The 13479-nt window shown below is 45.1% G+C and overlaps 1 protein-coding gene across 1 annotated transcript; it reads left to right on the forward strand.

Annotated features, from left to right (window-relative positions):
* Positions 1-417: 417 nt before the first annotated feature.
* On the forward strand, positions 418-1353 carry LOC311513676 (olfactory receptor 51G2-like; the record flags this gene model as incomplete). Its single annotated transcript, XM_084615662.1, has 1 exon — positions 418-1353. The coding sequence occupies one exon, from the start codon at positions 418-420 to the stop codon at positions 1351-1353; it is 936 nt and encodes a 311-aa protein (XP_084471788.1).
* Positions 1354-13479: the final 12126 nt, after the last annotated feature.

The following is a 13479-nucleotide window of genomic DNA, read 5'->3' on the forward strand; positions in this document are numbered from 1 at the left end:
CTAGAATATACAATTCCAGTATTGAGGATTGTTTTAAAAAGTTTTGGAAGGGGCCACAAACTTCTTGATTTATACCACAAAATACGTCTTACTTGTGGGTGTCGAGGGAAACTTTTCCTGGGAGCAGGTCATCTCATAGCTCCATATTATAGGGCTTCTTCCACCTTCCACTGAAGCATTGAGAACTGGTCACTGGATACTGAGCTAGATGGACTGCAGGTCCAGTCTGGCAGAGCCAATCTTCTTATCCGTGGCGTAAATCCAAGACTATGTTTTTGCTGATCTTCCTTGAGCTCCAGGGAGTCTCTAGAATTGCACAGAGAGCAGAATGATATCTCATTAAATATCACCTTGTCACCTGTTCTTTTTCCTTTCAGGAAGGAAAGTCCAAAACTCTTGGGACCTCCCGTGTACATTATGTCAGCTGTCAATGACACCAAACTCAACTCTGCAATGTTCCTTCTCACCGGGATACCTGGGCAGGAAGAGGTCCATCTCTGGATCGCTATCCCCTTCTGCTTCATTTATGTTTTTTCAATATTGGGAAATTCAACCATTCTGTTCATTATAAAAACAGATCCAAGCCTCCATGAGCCCATGTACATTTTACTTTCCATTTTGGCCATCACAGATCTTGGCTTATTGATATCCACCATACCGACAATACTGGGTATATATTTGTTTAACTCTAGGGAGATCAGCCTCGATGCCTGTTTTGCCCAGCTGTTCTTCATCCACTCATTTGCAATCATTGAATCCTCCATACTCTTGTTGATGGCATTTGACCGCTTTGTCGCAATCTCTAACCCACTGAGATATGCTTCCATCTTAACCCTGCCGAGAATATTCAAAATGGGACTGGTATGTGTGCTAAGAGGGATGGCCGTATCATTCCCATTCCCCTTTCTCCTGAAACGGTTCCAATACTGTCGAGTCAATGTCCTCTCCCATTCCTACTGCCTGCACCAGGATGTCATGAAGCTGGCTTGTTCGGATATCACAGTCAACTACATCTATGGCTTGTTTCTTACCATTTCCATGGATGGGTTAGATTCACTGCTCATCTTCCTCTCTTATCTGATGATCCTCAAAACGGTGCTGAGTGTTGCATCCCACACGGAGGGCTTCAGGGCCCTGAACACCTGCGTCTCCCACCTCTGTGCCGTCCTTCTCTTCTACACACCAGATATCGGCTTGTCTTTGACACACAGATTGGGGAAGGGCTCTTCTCCCTTACTACAGATTGTCCTGGGCTACATCTACCTACTCATCCCGCCCCTGATGAACCCAATCGTGTACAGTGTGAAAAGCAGACACTTTCGTGGGAGGATAATCAGGGTGTTCGTCAAGTGAAAGGTCAATGCTGGCTCTCATGCTGCTGACCTGGGAGATGAGAAACATGGGCCACCTATTCCTTGCTGGACCCTTACATCTGAGAAGACATGAGCTACTGATCTCCAGTCTGTAGAGAGAGGTTCAGATAGTGTTTAAGGTCTGGAGCAATGGCAGAGGGGCTGGTGAGGGAGGACAGCTCACTGGGGGATGGAGAACAAGACAGTCAGCAACATTTAAAAAGGGCTTGTCTACACTACCAAGTTTTGTGAATGAAACTTATGTTGACCCGAAAACAATCGACAAAAGCAAAGTCGCCAAAGCGAGTCTACATTTGCCCCCTCTGTCAACAGATTGTGTCCACATTCGGGGCACCATTATCGACAGAGTGAACGATGCATTGTGACTATGTATCCCAGAGTGCCTGGTGGCACCATTCTGACTTTGCACTCTATAATGCTTTCTGGAAATATGCTCATGAATGTAAATATGACATAACTGGAATATGTTTGATTCTACGTATGCCATGTAACATATCCGTGTAAAGGTTCTGATCTACTGAATATATTCATCCTATTTGTATGCATGTGTCATTATTGTGTTTGAAGTTATGAATAGTGGCTGTGTACTTGTTTGATTTTAAGTAGCCTTTGTAAGGCATTTGGTCAGCTTCTTAAGAAAGGAATTTGCAAGAGCCCAAACAAGAAACACTTAATTGACAATGGAACCTTGGAAGACTCCAATCCACATAAGAAGTCTACTTGTGACGTTCAAGGTAGCATGTGAACAATGGCTGCCACCTGTAAAGTTCTGAGTCATGCATGGACATGTGACTTGCCTTCCTATGTGACTCGAAAACTGCAGCTTGTAGCTGGATTCTGCATAGGAGAGAGAAGGGGATTCCACCCACAAGAGAAAATCTATTTAAGCCTGGGGGAGACCCCTCCATTTTGTCTTCAGCTGGCTCAAGAGATAGCCTTTCCACCCCCAAAAGAATACCTGAAAGAAACTGCAACAAAGGACAGGAACCACAGGGGTGTGAGTGATTGCTGGACCCAGACTAGAAGGAGACTAGTCTGTCAAAGAAACTTACTGGAACATCTCTGAGGGTGAGATTTCATCTGTAATCATTTGCTTACTGTACTAGGTTTAGACTTGCGTGCTTTATTTTATTTTGCTTGGTAATTTACTTTGTTACTCCCTTTTATTACTTGGAACCACTTAAATCCTACATTCTGTATTTCATAAAATCACTGTTAACCTATTAATTAACCCAGATTATGTATTAATACCTGGGGGGCGGTATTTGAAATACAGATATATAGTCCATGTTGATAACTTCAGGTACAAAAATGAAACATGCACACAAATAGGATAATAATATTCAGCAAATCCTAACTTTTCCAGTGACACATCACAAGACATATCTTATACCAGATGCAACATAATTATGTCATAATCATGTCAGAATCATACCACTATCATCAATATGGGATGTACCGTCACAACCTCCTTTACTGACCCCTCGATGTGGGACTCAATTTGTCTCCTAAAAAGAGGGACTCGGGTGTGAGAATCTCCCTCACGTCCTCTGCAGTGAACACCAATGCAAAGAATTCATTTAGCCTCTCCGTAATGGCCTCATCTTCCTTGAGTGCTCCTTTAGCACCTCAGTCATCCAGTGGCCCCACTCATTCTTTGGCAGGCTTCCTGCTTCTGAGGTACTTTTAAAAAACTATTCCTAATTGTTATGACTTTTCCCAGTTTCCCTTCACGTCTTTTGAACTACTTGCACGGTATTGCCGAGCTCAATTCAAAAACTATGAGCCACACCCCAGAAAATCATGAGATGGTTCCAAATAATGAGATTTAAAAATATACTTATGAGAGCCCCCGACTGTAGGTAACAGAGTTATGCCACAGAGCTCCGGACATAACAGTGACTGGCTTGCACAGCCGCTTGGTACCTGAGACACAACTCAGTCTCTCCCCTTCTTCAGCCATAAGACATACAGACACTGGGTAAGTAAGGCTATGTACATTCTTAACAGAAGAGGAATGACCCAAATCCAGCTACAACTCTCTGTTAGACCCAAACAACTTCCTCCCCCTGATCCAGCTACCCCCAAACTGGGTGATAATGGAAATTCGGATGCAGAGTGTGAGGTCTATCACCAGCACTAGAGCGGCTCTCACTGATCATGGAGCAGTTGGGGGTCAGGAACAAAGTGAGGGGCAGCCCCACAGGGCTCTGTTTGCCCAGGCAACACTCTCCAGAAACCATGTGCTGATTCTCCCTCTTACTGCTGAGCTGCAGGAGGGGCCCAGAACTCCCTCATCAAAAGGTGCTGTGCTAATGACAGGCCTCATCACCACGGGGTGTTGGGAAGAGTTCAGGTTCTCCACCGAATACCCCAAATCATCCTTAGGAGGCATAGAGCTGAAATCTCTCTAAAGCTCTTAGCTCCGGCCCCAATTATTGTAGCATCCGAGCGCCTGTCAATCTGTGACATATTTATCAGTACAACACCCCGTGCGGCAGGGCAGAGCTACGAACACCACTGGGCAGATCCCAAAGCCAGAAGGCACCACTGCTATCTCGTAGTCTGACCGCCTTTACAGCACATGGCAGAGACCTGCACCAAAATAAGCTCTAGAGCAGTGCTGTTAGAACTACATCCTGACTTGATGTAACAATTATCAGTGATGGCAAATCTACTACGGCCCTTGGTAAATTGTTCCAATGCTTAATTACCCTCATTGTTAGAAAATATTACACCTTAGTTCCAGTCTGAATGTGTCTAGCTTCGACTTCCAGCCACTGGATCCTGTTATAACCTTCTCTGGTAGATTGAAGAGCCCATTGTTCAATGTTTGGTCCACATGCAGGTACTTACAGACTGTGATTAAATCACCCCTTAACCTTCTCTTCCTAATGCTAAATACATCGAGCTCCTTCAGTCTATCACTCTAAGGCTGGTTTTCTAATCCTTTAATCATTCTCATGGCTCTTCTCTGAACTGTCTTCAATTTATCAACGTCTTTCTTGAACTGTAGACAAAAGAACTGGACACAATATTACAGCAGTGGTTGCACCAGTGCCAAATATAGAGGCACTGAGCCCCGGGTTAGCACTTTAACGCTGAACCACCCTTCCTCTCTGGGGCAAGTGACTGAGTGGGGGCAGCTGGCAGCTCAGCATGGAGTGTTCAGAAACTCATGGAATTACACTCCTGTGACAACACTAAACAGGAACCCAAGAACAATTCCTTTTTCAGACAATGAGGCTGAGTCATGCTTTCTCCTGAATCTCCTGAGGGACAGATCCATTGGCCAGGGCACAGAGCAGGGTCATAGTGGACAAGCAATTCCACAGGAGCTCCCAGTGTGACTCAGAATGGCCTAATGTGATCCATAGGGATATGAGACTGGAAGGGACCTCCTGGGTCAATGAGTCCAGTCTCCTTTTATGGCAGGCGACCCCAGCATATCACCAGTGCATAAACCTGTCAAGCTCTATTTTCAAACGTTGTTTCCCTCCTTTCTGTTGGGCAGCTGTTCCAGAACCTCCCTACTCTAATGCTCAGAAACCAACTTCTCATTTCCAGCCTCAGTTGGCTCTTAGCCAGGCTTTCCTCATTTGTTCTTGTGCCAATGCTGTCCTTTAGATCCAGGAGCTTGGCTACCTCCCTGGTGTTTCCCCCTTCCCTGACCTGATATATTTATAGAGCAATCTGATCCCCATGCAGCCTGCATTGTCTTATGCTGAACCAGTCAAATTCTTCCAGTCTCCTCCAAAAGCCAGGCCCTCCATTGCCGTGACCATCCTAGGAGCCCTTCTTTGCACCTGTTCCAGTCTGAATTCTTCTTTCTGTAATATGCGTGACCAGAATTTTACATAGTTTGCCAAAGGAAGTCTAACCAGTGTCTGTTATAAGGATCTTACTACTTCCCTATCTCGCCTCACACATTCTAGGATCTCATTTGCTTTGTTCACACCTGCAGCACACTGGTGGCTTACAGTCATCCTGGGACTGACGAATACATCCTCCTCGGTCACTTCCAACTTACCCTTGGCTGTATAAACTCGCATGTAGTGAGTCGAACCTGGGAAGATTCAGAACTGACTTGATAATAGCGTGCAAGCCCTTTTACAGGAATGAAATACCAGGTACTAATGGGCTCTTTAACCTTGCCGGGAAAGGTATAACAAGGACCAATGGCTGGAAACTGAAGCCTGAGAAATTAAATTTGGAAATGAGACACACATATTTTTGACTGTGTTGGTCATTAACCAGGGGAACAAACTCTCAAAGGACTTTGTGGATTCTCCTGATATCTCCAAACCAATATTACATGCCTTCCTAAAAGATACGCTTTAGAGGAACAGAAGTGATACTTAGTCAGATAGAAGTCAATATTGGGGTAAACTGGGAGAAAGTCTATAGGAGGTCAGACTCGATAATCTAATGGTCCCTTCTTTCCTCAACTTCTATAAAACTATCATTTATTGTCTTGAGTGAATTTCTATTTTGGATGCAACTGGAGAATGTAAGCATTCAGAATAGCAACTATCACACAACAAGAATATATGCTGGCCTAGAAGACTTAAGACTGTCACAGTGAAACAAGGATAAATAGTCTCTTTACCCTGTAAACCAGATGATTTTCTGTCATGAGAGGAGTCTCACAATTTAATCATGACAGGTGTGCATAAAGTACATAGGGAAGTGTTATTTACTCCTTCTCATAACACAAGAGCTACGGTCACCAAATGAAACAAATAGGCAGCAGGTTTAAAACAACAAAAGGAAGTATCTCTTCACACAACGCACAGCCACCCTATGGAACTCCTTGCCAGAGGATTTAGTGAAGGCCAGGATTATAACAGGGATCAGAGAAGAACTCGATAAATTAGTGGAGGAGAGGTCCTTCAATGCCTATTAGCCAGGATGGGCATGGATGGTATTTCTTGCTTATGTTTCCCAGAGGCTGGCAATGGACGACAGGAGAAGGATCACTTGATGATTCCCTGTTCCGTTCATTCCCTCTGGGGCACCTGGCATTGGCCACTATTGGAAGACAGGATACTGGGTTAAATGGAACATTTGTCTGACCCACAATGGCTGTTCTTGGATTCTGATGTTTTTAATTGTCCCACTGTTTGAGCTGGGAACAACATCCCATCAACGATAAAAGCTTATCACCCAGCAGCACTGAATGGACACTTGACACTCTTACTTGTGACCAGAGCTACATAGTCACCCCCAGCCTCCTTGAAATGAGGAGCTTTAGTAGCAAACAGAACTGGCCCAACTTACATTCTTTTGGGAAGACAAGAAGCTCTTGGGACCCAGCCTAGTTTCCCTGTGGCTCTTAGAGCATCATCCCATCTGTCTTTCCTTTTCGGTTGGAAGCAGCCTTTGCTGAAACCTGTGTGAACCTAGGCGCAGCCACCATAGTGCTCAGCCGCATCTGTGTTACAGGGCCTAGGTGTGAAGCTGACCTTTGCCCTCAGACTGCTTTCTCTCAACCAGACAATCAAAGAGGAGGCCCCCGAGGCCATTGATCCATAGTTTGGTAGTGGGACCCATTTAGCCTCAAAGGCTTACAATCACTGGTTCTGTGACTCTGCTGAACCTCCCTGTTACACCCCAACATTACCCTCAGAAATCCACTACTTAACCTTCACTGTCACCCCCACATCTGCCACAGACACTAAGGGGCTGGAGTCATGGGGCTTCCCAGAAGCCAGCTCTCACAGGAGGTTGTGGTAAGAGGCCTTTTATAGACAAAGGTCAGAGGTGTTGCTCTGTGGAACCCTGACACAGCCCTGATCTTAGGGTCTCAGAGTATCTAAGTTCATTGAATGTATTTATCCTCCCACCACCGCTGTGAGGCAGGGCAAGGATATTATCCACCTGTTCAGAGATATCCAATGGCTTGTCCACAGTCATGCATGGCCTGGGAGTCAAACACAGCTGTCTGGAGTTGCAGAGCCGTGCCCAGACACAGGACCAGCCTTCCAGACACATGAGAGGTGACAGGCCTCGTTGCATTCTCTGCTCCACCAGCAGACCTCCCCCCTTCACTGCATAGAGTGGGCATGGCCAATGCCAGTTACAAGGGTTTGATTCACTGGCCTGTTTTCTCCCTCCCTCAGCAGAGTTTAGAGCAGCCTGGGGGCTGGGATGACATCTGCCCATCAGTAATGACTTCGAAGAGCACAGCCCACTTTAGCCAAGTCCCTGCAGAAGGAATCACCCCAGAATGCCCCCTTGGGGTCTGAGGTGGCCCTGCAGGAACACTGCCCATCCCTCTACGGTCCTTGCAATCACTTACTGTCAACCTCAGATACTTAAAACAAGAGCCCCCTTTGTGGGGTTGCATTTATTTAGTCTTCTCCAAAACACAACATCTCTTACCCTCCAGCCCCAGCCTTCTCCTGCACTCAGGATCACCCCCACGGTCCTGATTACTGCAGATAGCGTTGGTTCAGACCCTATTCCCCTTTTCCCCTGAAGCCCTGTCCTCTGCCCTATATCTTCTCACGAAGCCCAGCCTCTTGCTCCTCCAGTTTCCCCAAGGCTCTGCCTCTGAGCCAGGCCAGAGTCAGGCCATTTCAAGAGCTGCCCTGGGAGCAAAGGTTGCTGTGGGGAGCCCAAGACTCTCCACATTCCCTGACTTGTACATCCTGGGGGATAAAATGTAGAGGGTGTAGGGCACCTCACAGTGGCTCTGGCTCCCTGTGCAACTCTTAGCAAGGCGTGACTCTGGCTCAGGGGGCAGAGTCTCGGGTAAAGGGGAATAGGAGAGGTGTGGTCTTCGGAGAAGAGATGGGGCAGAGGAAAGGGCTTCGTGGGAAGAGGATCCAGGATGGAATTCGTGGCCATGCCCATCGCTCGTGTTTTTCCTCCCCCATGTCACCAGCACTGGAGCCAGGTGATGAACTGACCCTTCACTTGACAAATGCCCTGATTATCCTCTCACGCAGGTGTTTGCTTTTCACACTGTACACAATTGGGTTCATCGGGGGCGGGACCAGAAGGTAGATGTAGCCCAGGATATCCTGCAGGAGGAACTGGATGACCTTGTAAACTGGAGTAATAGTAATAGGATGAAATTGAATAGTGAGAAGTGTAAGGTCATGCATTTAGGGATTAATAACAAGAATTTTCGTTATAAGCTGGAGACGCATCAATTAGAAGTAACGGAGGAGGAGAAGGACCTTGGAGTACTGGTTGATCATAGGAGGACTATGAGCCGCCAATGTGATATGGCCGTGAAAAAAGCTCATGCGGTCTTAGGATGCATCAGGACAGGTATTTTAGTATCGTTATACAAGGCAGTGGTGAGACCTCACCTGGAATACCATGTGCAGTTCTGGTCTCCCATGTTTAAGAAGGATGAATTCTAACTGGAACAGGTACAGGGAAGGGCTCCTAGGATGATCCGAGGAATGGAAAACTTGTCTTATGAAAGGAGACTCAAGGAGCTTGGCTAGTTTCGCCTAACTAAAAGAAGGTTGAGGGGAGATATGATTGCTCTCTGTAAATATATCAGAGGGATAAATACCGTAGAGGGAGAGAAATTATTTAAGCTCAGTACCAATGTGGACACAAGAACAAATGGATATAAACTGGCCACCAGGAAGTTTAGACTTGAAATTAGACAAAGGTTTCTAACCATCAGAGGAGTAAAGTTTTGGAAGAGCCTTCCAAAGGACGCAGTGGAGGCAAAAGATCTGTCTGGCTTTAAGATTAAACTCGATAAGTTTATGGAGGAGATGGTATGATGGGATAACATGGTTTTGGTAATTAAATATTCATGGTAAATAGGCCCAATGGCCTGTGATGGGATATTAGATTGGGTGAGATCCGAGTTACCCGGGAAAGAAATTTCTGTTGTATCTGGCTGGTGAATCTTGCCCATATCCTCAGGGTTTAGCTGATCACCATGTTTGGGGTCGGGAAGGAATTTTCCTCCAGGTCAGATTGGAAGAAGCCCTACAAGTTTTTCGCCTTTCTCTGTAGCATGGGGCAAGGGTCACTAGCTGGAGGATTCTCTGCTCCTCGAAGTCTTTAAAGCACAATTTGAGGACTTCAATAGCTCAGACATAGGTGAGAGGTTTTTTGCAGGAGTGGTGGGTGAAATTCTGTGGCCTGCGTTATCCAGGAGGTCAGACGAGATGATCATAATTGGCCCTTCTGACCTAATATCTATGAATCTAAGACATTTTTTTCAAAAATACTCAGTACTGTAATAAATGTTAAATTTTCAGAATGGAGAGGGGTAACGAGTGTTGTTCCCCAAGGGTCAGTCCTACGACCAATCCTATTCAACTTCTTCATAAATTATCTGGAGAAAGGGGTAAACAGTGAGGTGGCAAAGTTTGCAGACGATACTAAACTGCTCAAGATAGTTAAGACCAAACCAGACTGTGAAGAACTTCAAAAAGATCTCACAAAACTAAGTGAATGGGCAACAAAACAGCAAATGAAATTTAAGGTGGATAAATGCAAAGTAATGCACATTGGAAAAAATATTCCCAAGTCCACGCAGTGTGCAGCGGCAGTGAAAAAAAGCCAACGGGATGTTAGGAATCATTAAAAAAGGGATAGAGAATAAGATGGAGAATATCTTATTGCCCTTATATAAAACCCTGGTTCACCCACATATTGAATACTGCACACAGATATGGTCCCCTCATCTCAAAAAAGATATACTGGCATTAGAAAAGGTTCAGAAAATTAAAAGGATTAGGGGTTTGGAACGGGTCCCGTATGAGAAGAGATTAAAGGGGCTAGGCCTGTTCAGCTTGGAAAAGAGGAGACTGTGGAGAAAGTGAAAAAGGAAACGTTATTTACTTGCTCCCATAATTTAAGAACAAGGAGCCACCAAATGAAATTAATGGGCAGCAGGTTTAAAACAAAGAAAAGGAAGTTCTTCTTCACTCAGTCAACCTGTGGAACTCCTTGCCTGAGGAGCTTGTGAAGGCTGGGACTATAACAAGGTTTAAAAGAGAACTGTATCCATTCATGGAGGTTAACTCCATTAATGGCGATTAGCCAGGATGGGTAAGGAATGGTGTCCCTAGCCTCTGTTTGTCAGAGGGTGGAGATGGATGGCAGGAGAGAGATCACTTGATCGTTACCTGTTCGGTTCACTCCCTCTGGAGAACCTGGCATTGGCCACTGTTGGTAGATAGGATACTGGGCTGGATGGACCTTTGGTCTGACCCAGGAAGGCCATTCCTATGTTCTTATGTAATTGGATTTCCTGATTACCCATTTAAACATCTCATCCCTCTTTGAAGCCTGAGACGTTCTTGGCCACATTGATATCTTGTGGCTGCGAGTTCCATAGCCTACTTGAGCACTATGTGATTTTACAATTCTGACTCTTTCTGGCCATGCAGTTCTGAGTTGGCCCATTGTATCATGATGCCCTTAAACACATGGAAAGTGCATGGTGAACACGGCCATTTTATTTATCTGCCCTGCATTGAAGCTATTTATAAACGTGTTTCATTGCCTCACAGATATACTTTTTATTTTCTCCACTGCTGAGACTTCAAATTATTCCACTCTCTCTTTCCAGCACATGGGATAAATTCTTAGTGCCAGGTTCTTAATTCAATAATCGTGACTTCCACTGGGTTGCTCCAGATTTACATGTGTAAATTCAGTCAGAACCGGGCTCTGTTAATTTTTACCTTACCATATGCTCCCAGTGATACACTCAGACCCCCAAGAATCCCCCCAAGGGAACCTGAAGTGCTTTGCCTGGCCAATGTTAACTGAAGCCTGAGTATTCGATCTTCCTCACAGGACCTGCATCCTCTCCCCAGGCACGGGTCTATAGATACTTGGCAAGTTACAAGCTAACATAGGCAGTTACTTCAGCTGGGCGGGAAAGGAATTGGCGTCACAAATGGGTGAATATTCAAACACTACGTTTGCACTAATACCCATTCACACATCTGTAGTTTAGCACACACCTGTCAACCCATTCCTTCCCCTCTGATCTTCTTTCAGGGATGATTTCTCAGTTTACAGTGGGACTTAACAGGTGGGTTAGTCATCTGGATTTCTTCAGAATCTGAAAAGATCGAAGTGTCTCAGCCCTCATTCAGTCCCTTATCAGCAAACAGAAGTCTAATAGCTCCTCTGTCCCTGGGTTAATAGCTGACTGATTCTCCTCAGGTTCTCTTCTGTCAGTCTGTAGCCTGTATCCAGAGTGGTAACAAGCCTTGGAGTCAGGATAGAAAATATTCATTCCCTGAGCTCTGACTCACTCGTACATAGTAACCCCAGCACCGGTTATTCATCCAAGATGAGGGTTTGCAGGAAGTGGATTTCAAAGTCAAATGCATGAGTATTCATGGAAATGGAACTTCATTTCCCACATGAAAGTAATCTATTGCTCTCTCTCTCTCGCTTGCACTTTGACTGTCTCTGTCCTGTATTCACAAACTAGGTGGCATCTGGGAACAGCATTGTGACAGACATGGAGCTGAGCTGCCATAATGAATGTGTATGTTAAACCCAGTTCTTGGGATGTTTGCTGTAGAGCTATACTGAGTTAACATTTGTGATGTTTATATTATGGCTCTATTGGGTGAAACCAATATGGATCTTCCTAGTTTCATAGCAGGCTGCTGGAAAACAAGCAAGAAGGGAAGCAATAGCTCAGGAAAAGCCATCGCTCAGTCACCACCCCAGGGAGGTCAAGAAAAACAAAAAAGCTACAAACTGGGAAGAGCCCAGCAGCATTCAACAGCTTGTTTTGCCAGTTCTGTCAGTCTGTCCAGAGGTGGGCAGCTGTTGTGAGAATCTCTTCAGACTGACAGGTACAGACACTGTTGGGAAGTCTGAAGGCCCTCAGCCTGCCTGGGTCCCTGTCGGAGCAGAAGGGCTTGGGATCAATGATCTGTACAGATTGCTGTTTTAAAACCCTCTGATTCTCCCATGTTCCACTTTCTTCCTGCTGTTCGGATTCAACAGTATTTTGGTTCTCGAAAGCTGGCTGGTCACTCAACTCACCACTGGTCACAGACTCCCAGAGGCGAGAACCACAGACACTCGGACCTGCTCGCCAAGCACAGTCGATCGCAGTGTGTTGTAGCCCAGAGCCTAGTCTGAGGGTGGGAGAATCTTGGGATTCCACCCCATGAGAGGGAAGACTACAAGGCCTGACATATGGCACTCAAAGACGAAAGCGGGGACAGAGATACTGGAAGCCCCGTAACTCTGAGGGGTAGGCTATACTTGTTCTTCTTAAACTTTAAGTTTCAAAGGAAATAGGCGAAGCTTGGTTTCCCTAAGTTTTTATTTTTTGTTGATTAGGTTTTGATTTTAAGTTTAAGTTAGTCAAGTAAACCTTAAGTTCACTTCAATAGCTCGTAGCATTTGTGTCTTCTACGCACTGCATCCCTCACTCAAGAATTGAGAAACCTGAACCGCAAGGCTGTTCCTGTGTCTCTTACCACCAGGTTATCAAGGAAGGGTGTGAGTATATTAACCAAAGCTTTGTTGCATTTAATACCATATTATCATATGTATCTTCTGAATAGCAGTAATGCAATTGTAACTTTGAAACTGTGAGTATTTTACCATTTTCTTATATTATTGATTTTAAGAAAAAGTCTTTAAGGCTATATCTGCCTCAGGGTGATTTTCCCATCATACCCCGAGGGTCCTTTGTAAATTCTGTGGAGCCTGATTTGGGACAAGAACTTTTATCTTCTGATCAAACAGATTGGCAAGCCTAAAATCCATACTATTAATATTCATAATTAATTAGTATTAATACTATTAATCAAATTCAATTAAATTACATTAAATTAAAATTGATGAATTATATTAATATTATTCGTGCACCCTAAATCAGGCTACAAGTGAGATGATTTGGGAACTAGTCACTGGTATTGCGTGGGGCTTCTTCTCACTCAGCCCCTGGCAGAATCGTCCCAGAGCACACGGCACCTCGAGAAATGGGACCCCTTGAAAAATCCTAACTTGGGGCATCGGGGTTTGAACACTTTGAAGTTGCTTTCAATGTGAGACTTCTGTGTTGCTTGACAGTCCACATTGAACAATGGGCAGGTATAGGGGAGGGGTTCCCAAGCTACCTAGCGCTGCCTGC

The sequence above is a fragment of the Lepidochelys olivacea genome, assembly GCF_965140295.1.
Source record: "Lepidochelys olivacea isolate rLepOli2 genome assembly, chromosome: 1".
NCBI classification, from domain to species: domain Eukaryota; kingdom Metazoa; phylum Chordata; order Testudines; family Cheloniidae; genus Lepidochelys; species Lepidochelys olivacea.